This window comes from Typopeltis vanoorti, chromosome 2, assembly GCF_054136105.1.
Source record: "Typopeltis vanoorti isolate ZY-2024b chromosome 2, IOZ_Tvanoo_1.0, whole genome shotgun sequence".
NCBI lineage: Eukaryota > Metazoa > Arthropoda > Arachnida > Uropygi > Thelyphonidae > Typopeltis > Typopeltis vanoorti.
In genome coordinates, this window is record NC_143550.1 from 125,929,385 (window position 1) to 125,953,041 (window position 23,657).

Consider the following 23,657-nt stretch of genomic DNA (forward strand, 5'->3'; position numbering starts at 1 on the left):
CCAGGACTGGCCCCAGGGCCGGCCATAGAAATTTTGTCGCCATGTGCAGTAGCATATTTTTCCGCCCCTTCCCCTTAAAAAAAAACTCTTTTAATGATGTCTTAAAAGCCATGATATTAATCTAGGCTTCAACATCTCTGATCATAAATTCTAAATAGCAGCATTTAGAATTTATAGCATCCTACGTTTATCAAGGATGTCAAGCGCCATTATCAGGGCACTTAACCTTAAGGCGAGTTAGCCTGTCTCATATGAGGATGGAAGGTTTTTCCTCTCTGAAACTTGGTTTTTTTCTTGCCGAAAAACAAGCGAACTGAATTGGAAAAACACACAGGGATTTAAGGCCAGTTGCTTCTTCCTTAATTCAAAACAACTCAACACAATTCCAATTTCCTTTAGCACTGTGTTTTCTAACTGTGATCTGCCCACCACTGGCATCCTTCAAAAGTCGAATAAGACTTCCAACCGCTGCTCATCTAAATATAACACCAAATGAGTATGCTTCTAAAAGGTTTACAGGTTTGTTTTTTAAGACTCTTTATTCATCATTCCTTATTTTATTATTTTCCTTTCCTAGAGAATATTTTAACCTTTTAATTTTTTTTTTTTTTTTTTTTTTTTTTTTTAAACAAACTGCACCAATCGCCTCCTCAAAACCTAGAAATATATCCATGCATATACTCATTAGTATTCTTAGCCTATTCCTTCCCTTATTAACTGCAATTACTTGCTTTCGAGGTTATTCGGGAGATAAGTGCATGTGTCATTCCTGTTGTCGAGGAATAACAGAAACAGGAATAAATAAGTAAATAAAATACACGATTGAAAAATCTTCAGGAATGAATTTTTTTCAAGTTTTCCAATATTTTTACTCTGAATTCCTGTATATTTTATTATTATATTGTGAAAAATATTTACATGAAAGAATCAATTTATTATTATTATTAGTAGTAGTAGTGATATTAATGATTAATACTATTTTCCCTCATCCTCCTCAATATAACGATTGTTGGCATAGCAATGCTGCTTTACTAAGGAATAATTACAGAACAATATGGATTCGTATTGTCTTTCTTGTCCAATTTGCATATTTCCAGTAGGATAAGCCTAGTCATCTCAGTATTAGGCCTACTAACTTACGTTCAGTAAATTTATTTATTTATTACATTTATTAATGAAAAAATTTTATTTGGATTCTGTATTTGAAACTTTTACAAAAAAATGTCGAACCGTTCCAGTTTTCAGTTCAGCTATATATGGGGCTACAAAGAAAAGTGTCGAAATTATGTATTACAATAACTCGCAGACTTAGCAGAATTCGCAGAAGTTTTCAGCACAAGAAGCTGAATGCACAGTTCAGTTTTAGTTCGTAATGGATCACTTTTATCATGACATTTCCGTAAAGACGTTCGTTCCTAAATGATATTAGCAATTTCGCTCTGGATGGATTAAATTTAATGAAATTTTTAATTTCAATCGACTAGACTTATTGTGACAAAATTTGGTAGAACGAATTTCTTAGCCTATTCTTCCCCTTATTAACTGCAATTCCATGTTTTCGAGGTTATTCGAGATAAGTGCATGGTACTCCTGTCTTCCCTACAGATAAATCGCTAACTGTACAATGAAGCAGGATGTACACTTACATTAAATGTTATAAAATGCAAGAAAATAATTATTACGTTTTAATGCCCACTTCCATATGTTGTCTGTATCATGGGTAACGTACCACATTGTTACTGAACATTTTCTAAACAATAGTTTGCAAGAAAAATGACTTTTCGATGAATTATGAAAGAATTCATCGAAAAATTTTAGGTGAATTGCATTTTCAATGAATTGTCGTTCGATGAATTGTCTTTTCGACGAATTGCCATTCGTTAAATTGTTGTTCGGCGAATTGTTTATTCGGCAAATTGCTTTTTCGATGAATTGTTGTTCGGCGAATTGTTTATTCGGCAAATTGCTTTTTCGATGAATTGTTTTTCGATGAATTTGCCTGTAACCGAAATTGGGATATTAGTAAATAAAGAAGTGCTGTCAAAATTAACTATGATATCAGCACTTGCTTAAAACTAAATTGCAGATTAAAGAATTGAAATGGCAGAATTTTTTTTTTATGTATAGCTAGTTATGGGAGGGGTGGGGTTTGAGGATTTAGCTAATTGTTTGGGCTAGTTTAAAAGGTAGGAAAATCAGTAGCATCTACTGTGGGATGGAGAGTTATTGGGTTTGTGAATTTTGAGTAATTTGCATATCTGAGAGGGAGAGTGAAGGCAGGTACTATGAGGTTTTTTAATTCACCATAAGGAAATATTTTTAAGAATGCCTTTTTAATGTTTTCTTCAGGGAATAAGTGGGGTTACAATCCAAAGGTTTGTATGCAGTATAGTTGTTAAGTAACACATTCATTTTATGATTGAAGTTGCTGGTATTGAGTACTACATTATTCTTATCCAATCAAATAATTATATTTTTGTCTGTGTAATTATAATGCGTGGAGACTTTGTTCATAGATATTTTGTTTAGGCAGAAAAGTTAACAAGGATTTTATGTACATCAAAAATATAATAATTATTAGAGTGGATAATGGTTACATCACTGTGGCCCTCAGTATCAGCAAATACAACAGTAAAATTAATATATTGCTCAGATATCACTTTACATACAAATATTTAGATTATAATCCCACTGATTCCTAGAAGTAAGCATTAAAAAAAGATTTCTTGAAAATGTTACCTCATGGCTCTTTGAATTAACTCACCAAAATTTTATTGACTCCACCTTCCCAGGGTGGATGTATTACCCAAAACTAACCTCCTTAATCCCCCCTAACTGGCTATACATCTTATATAAAAAAAAAAAAATTCCACTTTTCTAATATTTAAACCAGAATTCAGTTTTAAGCAGTACTTGTACCATTGTTAGTTTTAACATCACTTCTTTATTCACCAGTGTTCCTATTTCTAACTGCCATAGCTTTACTTACCCCCCTCCCCAATCAAACATTACTAATTTCTTCAATTTTGCTATCCATGTTGGTTACCACTTAGAAAGACAATATATAAAAAGATACAGTGTGTAGAGATAAGCTTCCCATTAGTCAATTTGTATATGGAGGTATACGGAGTATTAAAAAAAAATGCTTTTGAAAGTGAAGTTTTCAAACCCTTTTGGCTAAGATAAACTGATGACATGTTCTCTATTTGCCATGTGAATAAACCCATTACACATTCTTCCTTCAAATCAGACAGTAAATCAGAATACAATTCACTAAAAAAAAGAAAATAATCTATCTTTTCTAGACATTTTAATCAGCCATTTCTGTAATGGTATATTTTCTTTCCCAGTTAAAAAAAAAAAAAGCATTCAAATAATAATAATAATTATTATTATTACGTGACACCTCCAGGGAGTCCAAAGACTCATAGGGAGAGAGCACCTACTCTACAACTCTCCATCTCCCCAACATCTATCTATACCAATATCATCTACTGCTCACCACCACTAGTATTTTCATAGACAATCACAAACATCCATGCCCATGGAGGAGAGGGATATGCTGACCACTCGGCCAACCAGGCCAATATTCACAAATTCCACATCTCCAACAATATGGTATTATAAAAATCTTAGTTGATGAAGCCACTAACCTCTAGACCACAGAGTCAAAGACTCATATAGGAGGTCTCTTTTGTCATATACAGCTCTTCATACCATGCCATAAACACATTCAAATTCTCTGCAGACACCATGCTCTCAGGCAATGTATTCTAATCATTCACAACTCTCCATGCAAAAACCCTGCTTCTCACTCCCTTCTTATACATCTTCCAGGGATGACCGCTTGTTCTCCCCCCCCCATCTCCCACCATTTTATGAAAAACCTCAACATTAATCCTATAACAACCACTTATCAACTTTTACTTTCCTATCATTACCTCTCTTCCTCCTATCCACTAGACTCTGCAAATTGCATTATCTCAACCTTTCTTCATACTCAACATTCCGGAGATTAGAAACTATTTTGTTTAATCACCTCTGGACCCTCTCCAACATTTCTTCATCCTTTTGAAAAGGTGACCAAATCTGTGCACCATAGTCCGTATGTGACCTAATCAAGACCTTATACAATGGAACCAGAATATCGTTACTTTTACAAGTCAGTGTCCTCTGCGTCATTCCCAGAATTCATTGTTATCCTCACAATCTTGGCAATGTGTCCTCTAAATTTTAGATCACTATTCACCCTCATCACAAGATCTATTTCCTCCACCTCCAGTAATATATCCCACCAAGAGTAAATTCCACATTCCATCTTCATTTTCAAATTTTAAAACCTTAAACTTTGCAATGTTGAACTGGCATCCCAATCCCATGCCCTCAGCCTATTCAAGTCTTCTTGTGAGACTGCAATATTTGCTCTACTCCTCAGTTTATCTGAATTTTGCATAATCTTCAAACAGCTGAATATCCCCATTAAAGTCTTCCCCAATATCATTAACATACAGATTAAAAAGTAATGGCCCTAAAACAAACCTCTGAGGTACACCACTAGTGACTTTCCTCTTCCAGGATATTTCCCCCCCATACAAAATTTGCTGACATCTGTCTGATAGCCAATCTCCAATCCAATGCACTAGTCTAACAGCCAACCCATCTGTTCTTGTTTGAATATCAACTTAATCATGTGGTAATCTATCAAAAGGTTTTGCAAAATCTAAGTATATACTGTGCATCCATCTCTCTCATCCAATGCTGTTGCCACTTTATTGTAATAAGTAAGTAGATTACTAAAACATTAATAATAATACAGAGTAATTAACTTTTAGGTCTATAATTAGTCCTACTAATATCACATCTCAGCTGAGATTTATCCACACCTACTATTGCATAAGCACCTTTATTACTACTTAACCCACAATCTCCTCACACTCAACTACTTTCTTCACATCTCAGGCCATCTCATTCCTATGCTGACCATCTCCATACAAACATTCACTTAAGACACAATGTAATATATCCTATTGCTTTATTGATATCAAGTTTACTTAATTCTTCATATACCTCTTATTTGCACACCATCACATGATCCTCTCTCTCCCATCCCATGTATATTCAAGATTCTCATGAAACACCCAGATAACTTGTTCACCTGCCTACATACTATGCAGTAGTTACAAGTCTATCATTTTAACCATTATGATCATCATAATTATCAGAATCATTTTTTTCTTCTACTTGCTGCATAATGAAAGAACTCGAGGAAAATTCTAGATTTCTGCTGATATTGCATTTTTGTTGTTCAACACCAAGAGATTCACCTTCCTGGACTCTTGATACAACCAGTACCTAATTTGTACTGTCTGCACAGTGTCTTATTCTTCCAGATTGCAAGCTTAATCTCTTCATTCATTTTACACCTGCTTTATTCAGCCTTTTGACCTTGGAAACTGCTATTAAACAGCTATTATTCAGTGCTCAAGCAGCTTTTATCTCCTTTCAGTTTAATTTCTCATTCTTCCACAGCTCCAAGCTGGCTCTAAGATTTTCATAATCACTGGACTTTTAGTTCTACATATATCCTTTCCTTGCAAGTCTTCATACAACTAGCCACCACTGGTGATTACTCCTGCCAAGTGGAAGGAGTTGCAATACCCCCATTTACATCCTCTGATGATCTGATCTAAGATACTTGATCTGTGAGCATCCTCTTATATACACTGCCAATGATAGCTGTCTTTCAAGAACTCCATTTTTTGTATTCTCAGATACTATCTATATTACCATCACACTTCCCTTGTTAGCTAACCCAAGTTGCCTCTACATTTCTTCATTACCATCTTCCACATTTCCTAGGCTACAGGAACACCCAACTAAATCACTTCCTATTAATCTCTGTCTCATATCATACTGCCTCAAAACCAAAGCCACTATTTCTACCTTGCATCTCCACCTTGCAAAGACTTAATTCCTCTCCTATCATCAAAAGCATCCATTTTTGTCCTTCCTATCCTCATAAAACACATCTTACTTCATTTCTATTTCCATCGGATATCAACCTTATCCATCTATGTTTTACTCATTCTAACAATTTTTGGATGAATAAACTCCATTTGTGAAAAAAAAAGTAGTCTCCCTTATTTCTAAAGCTTCTAGTATTCGTAAATAAGCATAGCAATTCACTTATAGGTCTATAACCAGTCCTCTCCATGTGACCTCTAAGTTTGATTTCTCCATGCCTACCCATATCTTCTCACCTTTATTTCTACTTACCTCATATCTCCTCATGCTCAAATACTCTCCTTATATCCTGAGTCATCCCATTCCTATGCTGACCATCTCTATCAATACATTCACTACTGTTTTCACCATCCACTCTCCTTATGCCATGTTTCACTGTCCATCAAACTACAATATGTTATACAAAAATTTTATGAATAAAAGTGCTTTTTGCAAAAGTAATTTATTATCATTATTTATTGTGTAACAGTTTAAATTTTGATTTAGAAATAACAATTATGTTGAGCATTCATACTGGAAAGAACTACCAAGGTACTTTGAAAGTTCACAATGCAATTTTTTTTAAAATAAAATAAATATACTTCTTCAAGCAGGACAGTACAAAAACATGCAGAAACAGCATATTATAGATAAAAAAAATAGTACACTAAAAAGTAGTGTAATTACCTTGAATTGCCAGCACATAATCATCATTAAATGTGCCAGCATAACTTTCCACACTACAACGATAAACTCCTCCATTTTCAGGCATGACACCATTAATTGCAACAGTACTTCCTCTGATACGAACATTATCTGGCAGTGGACCATCATGAGCAACTTTGGTCCACTGGATTCTGGCATTAGGATCACCTGTCACTTTACATTGTAAATCTAGAGTATCCCCAATATTGACCACCTCTTTATTTGCTTCAATTTTAACTTCAAGAGTTGGAATAGCTGAAAGTTTAAGGAAAATAAATTTAAAAACAGATATCAGCATCATTTCCTGTTTTTTTTTTCTCTGAAAGGCAAATAAAAAAAAACGAATAGTGGTGCTCTTCTATAAAGACAAAATATCAGCGAAATATTGAACACTACAATTATTTTTTTTCCTTTTTTGTGATGAAATTAAATACACTTGTTGATATATGCATTATGTCATTGTTAGTAGCAACAGTATCGTATTTTAATGTACTAGATCAAAATGTGCCCAAAACTCTGGCCTATGAGTCAACTGACCCATCTGAAAAGTGTAACTGCCCACCCCACCAATTGAAGGGGGGGAGGCTGAAAAAGCAATCAAAATAGCTTAGATAATAAATTAGTTTATAAATAAAGAAAAAATGTAAGTGCGTGCACACACACTGCATTCACCAGTAAAATGTATGTAAAATTAAAATTTCAATATCTATATGAAACAGCAATGCTCAATATAATAATGATTTCTTCGTTATGAGTATTATTATTATTATTACCCAAGACCCCCCATGGAGTCAAAGACTCATCTGGGAGGTCCTTTTATCACACACACAGCTCATCATACCATGCTTAAACACACTCAAATTCTCTGTAGACACTACCTTCTCAGGCAAGGCATTCACAACTCTGCATGAAAAAACCTGCTTCTCACTCCCCCACTCACGCCCCTCTTTATACAGTTTCCAGGGATGACCTCTAGTTCTCTCCTGATCTTCTATTTTCTGTAGAATCTCTCCAACAGTACTATAAACAGTTTTGTTTATGAGTAAATGTTAAAGTCTTGTGATGAGCTTTTGAATCCATGGTTTGGCATCAATAATAATGATTACTGTATGATAAGCAGCAAGATGTGACAAATTATATATGTTTTATATTAGTGTTCTATATTCAATGCTATATCTGTTTTAGTTCTTTCCAGTTGTTTGGGCACTATGTAGTATAACAGAATAACAACACTAGCAAGCATTCAAAATTTTAAAATATGTATGAAATTATGTTACTAATATTTATAAATATTTTAAACTTTTACATGCCAAGAAATATCTGCAAATAATTCTTCTAAGAAATCTGTTAGTATCTAATTTTAATAAATATTTTTTCAGAAATACTGGAAAATAAAAATGATAGGTATATCCATATATATTCAATAATTCATTATTAAGAAATTATAGAAACAACTACCATGTTATAGTAAAACTTAAGCTTAATATAAACCAAAATAATCACTTAATATTAAACTGAAGTTTTACTATAACATGGTAGTTGTTTCCATAAGTTTTTAATAATAACGCTGATCACTTTGTAACTATAAAGGAAATATATTCAATAATAATCAACTCTAAAAAATCTACTAAAAATAATGCATTTTTATTGCCATAAAAATAATTAACAAAGAAAACTATAAATATTCAAGATACCTAGGAAGGGAAGAATCCCATAGCTCACACAAAATGTAAACACTCTGTTTCATCATTGAATGTATTCAAGGAGAGGTACTCGACTGCTATTAGCAATTTATTGCACTCACTACCTGCAAAACTCAAATCTCGCATACTCGGTGGCCTCACCTTTAATCTGCTTGTAGGGGGGGATCCCTTGTTCTCTCCTCACCTGTTATGAGTTTAAAACGATCTCCACTGCAGGTATATTTATATCACATTACCATCTGTTTAGTAAAATTTGAAGCTATAATTTCTTCAGCCTATCATATGCAGAATTTCATAACCAGATATCTTGTTTACATACCTCAGAACCTTATCCTCTATTTCATTTCCATAGAATTCAGAAAAGTATATTATTATTACCCCAAGACTTCATGGAGTCAGAGACTCATCTGGGAGGTCCTTTTATCACACACACCCAGCTCATCATACTGTGCCTTGAACACATTCAAACTCCTTGCAGACACCACTCTCAGGCAAGGCAATCCAATCATTTACAACTCTGCATGAAAAAAAACCTGCCTCTCACTGCCCTACTCACACACTCTTTATACAGTTTCCAGGGATGACCTCTGGTTCTCCTTTGATCTCCCACTATTTTCTGTAGAACTTCTCAGCATTGATCCTATAACAACCCCTTACCAACTTGTAGGTCTCTATCATTAGTATCATATCTTCCCTCTTCCTCTTGTCCACCAGACTCTGCAAATTACATCTTCTCAATCTTTCCCCATACTCGACATTCCAGAGGTCAGAAACTACCTTTGTCAATCGCCTTTGGACCCTTTCCAAATCTCTTCATCCTTCTGAAACCAGGTGACCAAATCTGGGCACAATAGTCCATGTGTCAAATAATCAAAGCCTTATTTAGCATAACAAGAATCTTCCTACTTCTACATGTCAGTGTCCTCCGCATCATTCCCAGAAGCTTTTTGTGTTGTCTTCACAAGTTTGGCTATTTGTCCTCTAAATTTCAGATCCCTTTCCACTATCACTCCCAGATCTCTTATTTCTTCCACCTCCAACAATATATCCTCACCAAGCATAAATTCTGCATCCCATCTTTGTTTTTCAAATTTTAAAATCTTACATTTTGCAACATTGAAGTCACATCCCCATTTCTGTGCCCAATCACTCAAGTATTCTTGTAAGGCTACAACATCTTCACTACTCTTCACGTTTGTTACGACTTTGCATCATTGCAAACAATTAAATATCTCCATTCAAATCTTCACCTGTTGATACCTATCAGAAAGGGATCTGATAGGTATCAACAAGTTGTGTATAGGGGAGTGACTTTCCTTTTCCTGGATATCACTCCCCTATACACAACTTGTTGATACCTATCAGATAGCCAGTCTCCAATCCACTGCACCAATCTAATATGCAACCCCATCTGCTCTAGTTTGACTATCAATTTATCATGAGGTACTCTATCAAAAGCCTTTGCGAAATCTAAGTATATTACTGTGCATCCTTCTTGTCTGTCCAAGGAAGCAGTCACTTTATTGTAATAAGTAAGTAAATTAGTAAAACATAACCTCCCTTTAGCAAATCCATGCTGTCCAAAGATAATACCATTGTTGTCAACCCAACTGTGGATCCTAGTTCTCACAAGCTTCTCCAGCAACTTAACCACAACACCTGACACACACAGATAGGCCTATAGTTTGATGCTTGAGTTTGATCACCTCCTTTATGAAGTGGCACAATCTTGCCCTCCTTCCACTCCTTAGGGACTTGACCGACAGTCCCTCTGCGTCTCCACCACTCAATTCACCAACTACAGCAAACTGCATCATCCACATGATCTACGGCCCACCACCACTAGTATTTTCACAGACAACCACAAACATCCATGCCCACAGGTGGATTCGAACCCGCAGCCTTTTGGCTGGAGAGTGGATACGCTAACCACTCGGCCAACCAGGTCAGCTATGGGGTGCTATTGATTTGGAGGAAGCCTTGAAGAACACAAGAGACACATCTCCACCCCCACACACACATACTGATAGTCAACCGAGTATAACTGACCACACCTTACAAAATCAAATTGGAAAAAAAAACTACTATGCTTCACCCCATGAAATGCAAACTTTATTTTTTAGAATCAGCAGCAGATTTACAAAAACCAACCCAATCTAAATAAATATTGTTCTGCTAAATTCCCCAGGATTTGGGAAACATTAATTCTTAGACTTCTCAGCCAACAACCCAGGCTGGCTACCAGTACCCACAGTCCCTCTTAGGACTTCAAGCATCTAGTCTAATATATTCCACTTATTGTGTATGTGATTACAATTTTTTTATTGTATCCCAGAAGAAGATGTCTGTGACAGATGAAATATTGGAACTATTAAACCTGGATTTACACGCTAGAGTGATCTATTAAATGAGCTACCCCTTCTGTATAGCTGAGTGTGTATCTGAGCACAAAATGCTTTGACACTCCATATAAACTATATCTAGACTAACCATTTAGATGGAGTTCTTGAAGTTAATAGTAGAAAATAACCTCTTTCTTCCTACAAGCTAGTGTTCTCAACATTGTAGTTTATCTGCTGTGATGACTTTTTCAGTTAGGTAATTTATTATCTGAGAACTGAGAGTGAACTCCCTGATTAATATCATTCATAAGTTTTTAACCTCATCAGCATGCAGAAGTTTTCCAGTAGAACAATATACAAGTTTGCATGTACTGAAGAGATTTGCATACCAAAATGCATAATTTTACATTTTGCAGCACTGAAGTGACATTCATTATCTTATGCTCACAACACCAGTCATTTGAAATCATTCTGCAGGGTTTCTATACTGAAAATATTTCTTATTACTTTTCTCAACTTATTACTGACAAAGAATTGGACATGACTTTCCAGATAATAATAATATCATTAATATATAAGTTGAAAAGCAGCAGCCCAAGGACAGAACTATTGATATATGACTGGTCACCTTCATTCTCTAAGACTCAGCTCTTCATATAATACATTTCTGACACAGTGAGCCACATTCATGCTAGAATCCTGTTTTCCATACCCATTCATTTTACTTTTTATAACTTTTTAGATGGCCTTTGGTTTGGTATATATTCAGTAATATACACCATATTACTAGAATATTCATTGTAACTTTGCAAATGTAAACAAATTACTAATGCAAAACTTAATGCATGTAAATCCTACTCTCATGTTAAAATATTTATGTACTCATGCACTGAACTATTTCTGACCATATTATAATCAGCCAGCTGGACCAGTTATTTGGCTGTCTAATGAGAAGGCTAAGTTCCATGATTGGTCACCAGAAGAGTGATGGTCACTGTTACTGTTTTTTGCAGACCTTTAAAAAACTGATAATGAGATCTATTCCTTTTTTTTTTTTAAGTGTGATCTGCCTTTTATTTATTTTTTTTACTTGAGAAAGTCCCTTTTCATTCAAAAGTAAAATGCATCAATTCATTTCCAGTGAGATATGACTATGATTAACCTGTAAATAGATACAGCTACCAAGACTGGTCATTCAGTTGTTCATATGCCAGCAGTAATGAAAAATGTCAAGCACCAATATATGTGTGTGCACGTGTATATTTATAAAAAATGATGTGAGACCTATCACCCTCCTAGGTGATTCCACACTGGGCAGTCAACTTCATTACTAAATTTACTAAATGAAGACATTCACAGATATTAGCATTACAGTGGAACTCAAACCCACAATACATAGACTGCACATAAGATTATCAGCCAGTTCAAATAGATTGGCATATATGTAATTTCCCCAAATTGTTTATTTCAGGCAAATGCTAATTGTTAAAAAAATATTTTTCAAAATATCTTTAATCCATTTATAAAGTATAACATTAATGATTCAACAATTTAAAAATGATGCTTTAGAAATAGCCAAATTGTTAAGCAATAATCTTAACAATTTGGCTATTTAAACATCCCAAGCAGATCCATTAGGTGCTGAGGTAGAACAAGATGAAGGGATAGAGATAGATGAGTTAAAAGTGTTAAGCAAGTGGATTCTAAGCAGAGCTTGATTCTAAAATATTGTAATTGTTTGGGATATTAGTGAAAGTGCTGAAGCAATGTGAAAAGAATTTGTAGTTCCTCTGACTTGGTTGTTCAACATCTTGACACGAGCACAATTCCTAATGAGTGGAAGTAAAGCAAGATACTTCCATTATACAAGGAGTAAGCTAAGAGAAAAGCACTCAGAGACACCTCAGTATCTCTGGAGCAGTCATTAAGATGATGATGATGATGAAGCTAATTAGGCTCTGCATCTGAAAATGAAACTTCCATCCTCACTTTGATGGCACTTTTAAAATCCTCTATAGAAAACAGAACGAATCTGTGAAAGGTAGGTTTGGTAGAATTGCTTGCATTTTGTAATAGTGATTATAGAGTAGGATATTAGGGGAAATGGATATACCACAGCACTTTGGATCTTGCCAGGGAATTTGATAGGATTCCACACTTAAGATAGTTATATATGGGTATGCCAAACAGGCTTGTGACATGACAGGAGAGTGGCTGACTGACAGGTATCAGAGTAACACATGGAGGTGTTAAGTCTAAGAAGGATGCTCTATTCTTGTACCACTGTTGTTTAACTTATATACTAAATGGTAATTAGGGTTGGTTTGAATAGCATTTTAAATCATTTGCCAATGATGTCAAATTAGGAAAAGTGATAATGGATATTTTTGACATATAATCCTTGTAGACCAATCTGAACAAACTAATTTTATAGGCAAATGACACTGAATACCAGTTCAATGTTGCTAAGTGCAAGGTTATGCATTTTGGACTGAGGACTTTGTGGGGCAATGTATTCTGCTAATGGTAATTTTGCTATAAGTGGTTAATGAAGAAAAAACTTGAGGGCAGGGAATGAGGACAGAGAGTTAAAGTTTATGAGTCATATTTGGTTAAGTCATTACATCAGATAACTCTAATGTTGAAGAGAACACTAACTTGCATCAGTAAGTGGGATCTAGAAAAAGGGCTTCTCCTGATGAGTCCTTGACTTCCTGGAGGAGCTTACAAAATAGTAACAGTTTGACACTAGTTTTTTTTTTCCCTCATTATTAAGTCCTGCTATAAAGTAACTTTGAATATAATGAATATTTGATATTCAGTTGTTTTTATTATTCAAGCATCTTCAAGTTTAGGGGCCACATTATGAAGGTGGTTAAGCCTAGTAAAGTGGGAGAATAACTTGTTTTTTTCTTAGAAGTTCAGTACAGTTATGTGATAGGCACTTGGGTTCAGAAGAAATATGGACACCACTGAAATGATCCAGAGGTGGGTAGCCAACATGAGGGCTGGCTTATGGAATTGATCATATGAGGGGAACTGGAATGGGAACATGGTAGAAACATATCTCAGTTAGGTGCCATCAGTCTCATAGGGAACATACATGTTTTATACAGCCATATCCCAATGTATTATTATTATTATTACTACTACGGGCGACTCCAAGGAGTCCTTAGACTCGATGAGTCTAAGGGACCTAAACATCATGTCCACACAACTATACGACATTCTCACAGTATCTATCATACCTTGCCTTGAACTCGCTCATCGTCATAGCACCCACAACAGACTCTGGCAGCTTATTCCACTCATTTACCACTCTAAAAGTAAAGAACCCAGCTCTAACACCCTTGCCCAGCTTCCATAGGTGTCCCCTAGCTCTCCCACCACCAGTCCTGATTTCAAAAATATCCTCTGAATTAATCCTATAGAAACCCTTTAGCAATTTGAATGGCTCAATCATATCTCTCCTTTTCTGCCTATCAACTAGTTTCTGCAACCCACAAATCTTCAACCAGTTCTCATATGGTTCATTCCATAGACCTGCTATCATCTTAGTCACTCTCCTCTGGATCCTCTCCACCTCCTCCCCATCAAGAAGGAATCAAGGTGTCCAAATCTGGGTACAGTAGTCGAGATGAGGTCTTATCAAGACTTCGTACAGAGGTACAATAACTTGTTTGTCAAGGTATTTTTCAACAACCAACTAAGCTGATGAGCTGATTTAGCTACTTTTGCAATGTGCCCCCTAAACTTCATCTCCTTATCCACCAACACTCCCAAGTATCTGGCCTCATCAATCTCCTGGAGTACAGTTCCACTAATGTGGTATACTGCTGCTAATCTTGCAAAGCATGATCAGTGAACAGTTCATTTGTTTGCTGATCATGCTTTGCATCATCAGCGAACAAATGAACTGTTCCTCTTAGATCCTTCACTATATCGTTAATCAACAGATTAAACAGTAGTGGTCCAAGAACAGAACCCTGCGGCACACCACTAGTCACAGGCTGTCTTTTGGACTCTACTCCTGAATAAACTACTCTTTGATATCTCTCCATCAACCACCCATCTATCCATCTCACCAACTCTATATCCATTCCCACATGTTGTAGTTTATGGATTAGAATTCCATGTGGTATCCTGTCAAATGCCTTTGCCAGCTCCAGCAGTATCACTGTAAACTCACTACCCTTATCCAGTTCAGTTGTCACCTTGTTATAAAACTTGAGCAAGTTACTGAGGCATGATCTACCCTTCACAAAGCCATGCTGTCCCCTGTACAGTATCTCATTTTCAACAATCCATTCCTGTATTTTTCCCTTGACTACTTTCTCCAAGACCTTGACAATGACTCCTGATATGCTGATTGGTCGGTAATTTGCAACCGTAGTCTTGGATCCTCCTTTATGCAGTGAAACTATTTTCCCCTCTTTCCACACCTTCAGGACTAAACCAGATCTGAGCCTCAGATTAAACAACATGGTCAAGGGCACTGATAATTCCTTAGCTGCTTCACGCAAGACCCATGCCGGTATACCATCCAATCCCACAGATGTATTCACATTAAGGTTCTGTAATAGACTTTCACCTCCACTTCATTCATCACAATTCCCATATAAACTAATGGTTCCTTCATTTTTTCAACGTCACCACCTGGATGATATACTTTTGCAAAGTTCTTGCTCAGTAACTCCACTATATTGACTGATTCAGTGACCTCCTTACCATCGTCATTCCTTAAAATCATTTTGCCGTGTACAGTTTTTTTCTTGCTTGCAGCATATTGAAAGAACTGTTTGGGATTCTCTTTAGCTTGCATAGCTAGTTTCCTTTCATAATCCGCTTTTGCTTTTTTTACCACACTCGTTACCCTTCTGGCCTGCACTTTATACCGTTCGTGTGCCTGCAGGTCACCCCTTTCTTTAAATTCCCTCCACAGTTGTTTCTTTTTTTGCAGCTCAAGCTGAATGGTGTTATTCATCCATTTAACCTCTACTTGTTTTACTTTTCAGACCCTAGGTATACAATCAGCCATAACCTCTGTAAATGCTCCTTGACTACTTCCCATGCTCTATCGACGTCCAGCCCTTGCAGTTGTACATGCCATGGCACTGATCCAAGCAATCTCCTAAGCTTGTCATACTTGCCAGCATGGTAATTCCACATATACCGTCTTAATCGAAAATTCCACACCTTTAGCCACCTCCCAGGTCAAGACCTTATGATCACTCTCACCAATAGGTGGCAATATGGTCATATTCATTACAGTCAAAGAGTTCTAAAGAGTTCTTTCGCTATGCGGCTAGTAAAAAGAAGAATATCCATGGAAAGATTACTTTAAAAAAGTGTTGATGGTAGGGAAATTACAGAAGCTAATCAAATAGTTGAGTTGCTTAGTGATCATTTCGCAAAAGTGTACCATCTTGGTAGTGATAGTGCAGTGTCAAATGTGCCATTGACTGATGAGAGTTTAGAGATAGACGAAATTGAGGTGCTTAATATATTAAAGAACCTTAATGCTAACACTGCCATTCATAACATGGTATTAGATGGCATATCGGCCCATGTGTTACGAGAATGTGCAAGAGAATTAGCAACTCCTCTAACCAGGATGTTTAATTTAAGCCTCAGTTCTGGTAAAGTGTCAATAGAGTGGAAAGAGGGGAAATAGGTAAAAATTAGAATTCAGAACTGGGTGGACAGCAATATGATACTTTATAAGGGGCAACATGGTTTTGTGAAGGGTTGATCTTGCCTTAGTAATTTGCTTACTTTCTATAATAAAGTAACAGTGGAGTCAGATAAAGGAAATCCTTACTCAGTGATACTGCTTGACCTTGCAAAGGCTTTTGACAGGATTCCACACAGAACTCTGTTGTATAAATTAGAGCAAATGGGTATGGATCCGAAGATGGTGATTTGGATTTAAGGATGGCTGGTGGACAGATATCAAAGAGTGGTTTAAGGAGGAGCTGAGTCCAGGAAAAGGCAGGTGACTAATGGTGTACCTCAGGGCTCAGTGCTTGGTCCTCGATTGTTTAATTTGTACATCAATGATATTGGAAATACTTTGAATGGAAATATCCACTTGTTTGTTGATGATGCAAAATTGGGAAGAGCGATAATCAATTCAAATGATGTAAATATCTTACAGGATGACTTAAATAGGTTGACGGTATGGACTAAGGTAAATGGCTCGCAATTCAACTTGGCTAAGTGTAAGGTGATGCACTTCAGGAGGATGAGATCACATGCTGTTTACTATATTAATGGAACTGAACTGCAAGAAGTTAAGACAAGAGACTTGGGAGTTATTGTGGACAGAGAACTTAAGTTTAAAGGGCATATTGCAAAGATTGCCAAAACATCATATCAAATTACATGGTTGTTGAGGAACACACTAACCAGCAGGGATAGGGAGGTTATTGTTCCACTCTATAAGGCATTAATAAGGCTGCATTTGGACTATTGTGCACAGATCTGGTTGCCTGGATTTCTTGGTGATGGGGAAGTGGTGGAGAGGATTCAGAGGCAAGTTACAAAGTTTGTTGCAGGTCTGTGGGATATTCCCTATGAGGATAGATTGATGATCTGCGGGCTCCAAAAACTAGCTGATAGACGTAGGAGAGGAGATATGATAGAGGCATTTGAATTGTTAAAGGGATTTTACAGGATCGATACTGATGATATTTTTAAGACCGGTGCAGGAAGTGAGAGAACGAGGGGCCATCCCTGGAGATGTGTAAGAACATGGTTAACAAGGGTGTTAGGACTAGATTCTTTACTTGGAGGGTTGTGAATGGGTGGAATGCTTTGCCAGAGGTGGTTGTGAATGAATTGAAGGAGAAGTATGACAGGTATTGTGTAAATCAGTGGTTCTTGACCTTTTTACTGGCCCATACCACAGTGAATTTCAATTTACATTCTCGCACCCCCCCCCCTTGAAAAATTTGTTTTATTTGTTAGAAAAGAAAATTTATTCCAAACAATTTATTGAAAAATACATATATATGTAAATAACATATCAATTTTTAGTGACTAATTTGTTGTTGCTTTTTCATAATAATATTCTGAAAGCGAGGTTCCTTTTCAAAAGGGCTATGTGCATTTAATGCACCACTTGCATTTAAGTGATTTTGAGTTTTTATGTGCAAAAGTGATGAAAATCCCATTTTGCAAAGATAGGTGGTAGCAAATGGTAGAAGTGTCAGCAATGCTGCCTTTGCCAGTTGTGGAAATGGCAAAGTACACCAGAATTGTTCTAAATCCAATTTTCAAATTCTATTTGAATATGTGCACTGGCTCGCATTTCAATAATAGTCTTTTATTAAATTACCGTTGTTTATAGAATTAAGATTAAAAAGAAATGGATCTAGTATCCACCTCTGCTGTTTGCCAATATCTCCCATGGAAAAAGATCCATGAAAAGACTCAATCAATTGCTGCAAATGTGTTACAATTTCAGGTAAAACTGTGATTTTTTCGTTTTCCAGAACAATGTTTTTTTTTTTTTAAGCTTAATTCACCCTACTTGATTTATTATTCGGACTCTTGGTATACAGTCAACCATTGCCTCCTGCAAACAGTTCTTAACCACCTCCCATGCACTATCAACATCCAGCCCTTGCAGTTTTACATGCCATGGCACTGAGCCAAGCACACACCTAAGCTTGTCATACTTACCAGCCCAGTAATTCCACATGTACCCTGTCTTAATTGTAAATTCCACCCCTTTAGCCACCTCCCAAGTCATGACCTTATGGTCACTCTCACCAATTGGTGGCAACATGGTCATGTTCATTACAGCCACATTCTCAGTTGCAATTACAAGGTCCAGCACTCTCTGCCCCCTGGTATTTTCCACTACATGCAGCCGTAGATAGTTGTCCCTTAATAACCGCATAAAATCCAATTCCTTCCTCCCATGTGCCCTCTCCTCTTTCCAGTCAATGTTACCATAATTGAAATCACCCATAATAATTACCCTCCTTCCACTCATTTCTTCTATTTGCCTATGCATACTATCCCCACCATCTATTCCATCACCTGGTCTATAGCAGCACCCAATTGTATATTTTGTTCTGCTAGATTCTATCTCACACCAAACAGCCTCAAATGTACTCTTTTCTCTATCCTGCAGTTCAACTTCTATACTCCTTGGCTGCAGCTCATCAGCTATCATCAATAACACTCCTCCCCCCCCTTTTTATTCACCCTGTCACTCCTGAACACGCTATACCCGTCGCATTCAATCCCACTAGTGTTATCTTCTGTCAGCCATGTTTCACTAATACCAACAACCTGTGGCCCGGAAGTGCCAACTTCCATCTATTGTCAGAAACTGATAGTGAATAATATAATTTTTTTATAGAATCCTTAGTGAACAACTGAAATGAATGCTTTTTTTTAAAGTTATTAAAATTCATTATATGTATGTGTGTTCTTCATGAAATGTAAATAAAAATCTTATGATCCTAACGAATTTAATGTTTGTTTTTTCATTATTTTGCTTATATTTCAGGTTTGGAACCAATCTTCACTCTTTCTATGGAGTCAGTAGTTCTTTTTACGCGAGTTCTATTTAAGCGTAATTTTTAGGAATGTATCTATCGCGTAAAATGAGGTTTAGGTGTATATCTTAAATATAATTTAGTTTGCATAACTTTTTTCATCTCGTGGAAAAAGCAAATGCGATTTAAATAATTAGTCATTATATGCTGGAATAATTTCCAGCTCGCACCCCCAGGGGTGCATGCATCCCTGGTTAAGAAACTGTGGTGTAAATAATGGTTAGTGTATCAATGTCGGGTCTCCCGCGATGAGTCTTTTGACTACACGGAGCCACCGTTACAATAATAATAACAATAATATAGCTAAGTGACACTTACAGTATAGATATAAGTGAGATATTGTAAGCTATGGCTGGTGCACAGCAGAAGTTAGGATCACTCCTAGAAACTGGCTAAGGGTGTCACTAGGAAGTATGTGAGGTCTAGATACTTTTCTCAAGGGCTCACTTTAGTGAGTATGGAGTGGTAAACCTGAGGTATCTGATGCTGGACTATGCCTTACTCATGTAATGTACTTCTGTTATATTATCTGTAGACTAGTTCCTACTCTTCTTTTCTTTTTGTCCTTTCTCACCAATGCTATTAGAGTATTTGAGAGTTAGGGGTTAATCTTTCCCATTTTACATTTTTTTTTTTTTTTTTTTTTTTTGTCTCATGCAGTAGAAGTCTGCCTTCTCTCCCAGTTACCTGCCTTATGTAACAGGCTCAAATCCAAACTTGCCTGGTCAGTATGGGATAAATTAAGACCCTCCTCCCGAACTCCAGATTTATAATCTGGAGTTCGGGGAAGATCATAAACAAAAAGGATAAGCAACACCTCCACAGAAGAATATTCATTGGCACTTACAATTGTAGGCCTCTTCAAAGTGAAACTCTCTCGGAGAAGCTATTCAGAAAAGAGTAGAAGAATTAAATGAGATGTGACTGGACTCTTGGATTCAGTTGTCACATCTAAGTAACTGATGAGCTGTTTTAGCTACATTTGCAGTATGCTCTCTAAACTTCAACTCCTTGGAAGGGGCCAGCCTGGTTGGCCAAGTGGTTAGCACATCTGCTCCCCAGCCAAGAGGCTGCAAGTTTGAATCCTGCCAAGGGCACGAATGTAATTGTCCTACTAACCAATTACCATATATACTGCTGTGACCTGTGTCCTGGTGTAGCATGACCTTTGATGTCTTTGAGCCATAAAAAATCAAAAACAATCATCTTTGGAAGGATGATAGCACACTGTGGCCTTCGATTGGAAAAGAACAGAGTTCAATTCTAGTTGTGACAAAAGGAATCTTTATATGGGCTTTTTCAATTGAAGGTGAGTTAGCTGAACTCATATGGAGGTAGCAGGGTTTTTCTCCCAGAAATTCTTCAGTTTTTCCTTCAACATACAGGCAAATCAGCCATGAAATTACATCTAATTTACATACAATATATACATTAGTGGTGGTGGTAGATGGTGCTGTGTGTTTATGATTACAGGGTCATGTAGTTGGAGGATATTAAGTGAGAGAGAAAGACTTGTAGTGGAGCAGTGAGCCCTCCCATGATGAGTCCCTGACTCCTTGGAGGCATCATTTAATAATGATAATTATCCACAGTCATTCCCAAATCCCTGTCATCATCATTTTCCTGTGGTTCTTGGTTCCATTATTATGGTACATAGCTTGTGATTTCTTCATCCCAAGCATGACTTTACACTTTGCCACATTATAAATTCGCCCAGTTATCTTTTGCATATACTGTCAGTCTGTTTAAATCATCCTGCAGTCATTTTCATTAAGAATTGCTCTTCTGTTTTTACACTGTCAGCAAACACTAGATATTTTTTCTATAATTATTTCCTATATCTTCTCCTGGATTAATTTACCCCATATACTACTCTTTAATGTCTGTCCAACAACCACTCTTATCTTTATCACCAGATTCATTATTATTACGTAACGCCTCCAGGGAGTCCAAAGACTCATCGAGGGAGGGAGGGCACCTGTTCTACAATTCTCCATCTCCACCAACTGCAACTACCTTTATTATCTACATCAACGCCATCTACTGCTGCCCACCACCAGTATTTTCACAGATAATGACAAACATCCATGCACACAACAGGATTTCCAACCCCCCATTTGCTCGAATTTATGTAACAGACCTTCATCAAAGTCCAGTGGTATTACTGAGGTAGCCATTTCTTTTATCCATCTCAATTGTCACTTTATTATAAAATGTAAGCAAATTTCTGAGGCAAGATCTAATTTTTTTACGAAATCATGCTGCCTTCCCCCCCCTATACACACAACTACTAAGTACTATATCCTCGTCCACCCATTCCTGAATTCTGCCTTTTGTAATTTGCTGCTTCAGTTATGCAGTCTCCTTTATGCAATGGAATTATTTTGCCCTATTTCCTGTTCTCCTAGTCAGTGGAGATGCCAGTTTCCTTGCACATTCTTGCAATATAAGATATAGTATGCCCACAGATTCAAGACACTTCGACACTTCTGCACATGTCACAAAAAGGAGAATCCATTCTGATAATAGGGTAATCAATCCATCTTCCTGGATGAGTTTGTTTATTATTACAGGTCAGAAAATTTAGCTTTTCTTTTACGAACATTGTAGTTTTTAAAATGGTAACTACTTTGCTTGTCTAACAGTTGGAAAAATGTACTTAGAGTATTAACAAAATTAAAAAAGGTATAGCATAAAACAAAAATTTAATGAAATTTATTTTTAAGAAAGTTTTGTATAAAAATAAAAATAATTATACAGAAAAACAGAAATTTTTTCAAATGAACTTAGATATTCTAAACTTACAGTTGAGAGAACTGAGACACTTTAATGTCCTAAACTGATTAATTATTTATGACTTGTGATCCTTAACAAACCCATGCAAAAAAAAAGGTTGGAAAAAAATACCATTATCAAATCATTTTAATCTTCATAGTCATCTGAATCGGTGTCTAAATCTCCATCACTTTCACTTAAATTGATCGCCAAAGGTTTGCATAATTCTTTGATAACGCCGTCTCTGTCCCAATACATATTTTCCAATGAGATGACATGAGAGCAATATTTTCCCCAGTTTAGAACTGTAATACTTTCAATCGCCTGTTCTGAAAGCTTAAAGAGTTTCAACATATCAATATCTCCAGTTGCATTGTGATGCGGAATGAAATTTTTCACTTCTGCCCAAACATACTCAATGGAATTAATATCACAATGGTGGTAGCCTCAAAGCTAGAAATCCATGCTCTTTGAGCATCGTGTCGAATTTAAATAGTCTAGTTGTGGGCGAGTTTCTTTTGACCAAATTAAGCAATTCAATTTTTTGCATATCTGGGGAATGAGAAATGTTATTTGCAGAGAGCCAATCCATAAGAACTTGCTTCTTATTAGACCAATTTGGAACTTTGTTTAATTGAATGGAGTGATATGAAGCATTATCAATTATAACAACAGCATTTTTAGGAAGGTTTGGAATCAGTTTTTCTTCTGCTCACTTTTCGAAGATCGTAGAATTCATTTGCCCATGGTAATCTTCAGTAGTTGAATTGGCTTTGTATGGTAAGTTTGAATTCGGTAAAAACCCCATTTCTCCACATGCACACAAAAATATTATGCACCGTGAGGCATTTCTGGTTTGCAGCACTCCACATTCTTCTTTAGATTGCCCACATTTTCCATAAGTTAAATTACTATCAATCCAAGTTTCATCTAGATACATAATCGGTCTTTTCTCTTCCCTGAAACGTCATATTGCTCTCAAATACTGCATTCTAGATAAAACAATGTCACTTTGCTCCATGATAAGTTTCCTTTTATTCTGGCCTTTTTGAAACAAAATCCAATTTCATGAAGTATTTTCCTTAAAGTTTCTCTTTTCCAAGGAAAATTAATTTTTTTCTTTGAGCACAGGAATCAATTTTGTAACAGTTGACACTCTTTTCTCAACCACATAAAATTCGTGAATAGTTCTTATAACATCTGCATCAAAATCATTCAAAGCTACGTTTTAGATGGTTTTCTTTCTCTGATGCTTTTTTTTTAGGAGATTTAAATTTAGGCTTACCTTCATCTTTTGATTCCCTATGAATTCTTTTAACAGTCAACTCCAATATGCCCGCAATTGCACCTGCATGTTTTATGACTTGAGAAATGGGAACAAGGAGACCGCCTTCTTCTAATGATTCTTTTTCGCAGAATGTCAACACATTATTCAATATTCTTTTGCAAGAGCTACTGAAAGGTTTAACACCAAAACTTGTTGACTGTACTGGATCCATCATACAAATTAATAATAAAAAAAATGCAAAAAATCGACAACAAAAATCAAGTTACTA

General features: G+C 36.2%; 1 protein-coding gene across 6 annotated transcripts in view; it reads right to left on the bottom strand.

The window, feature by feature from the left end:
- Positions 1-23,657, bottom strand: part of LOC150109418 (basement membrane-specific heparan sulfate proteoglycan core protein-like) — a 1,783,738-nt gene that overhangs the window by 244,342 nt on the left and 1,515,739 nt on the right. For all 6 annotated transcript variants that reach the window (XM_090413063.1, XM_090413041.1, XM_090413033.1 and 3 more), the window contains one exon: positions 6,691-6,963. In XM_090413063.1, the coding sequence (XP_090269189.1) occupies positions 6,691-6,963 (273 nt within the window). The remainder of the gene's footprint in view (positions 1-6,690; positions 6,964-23,657) is intronic.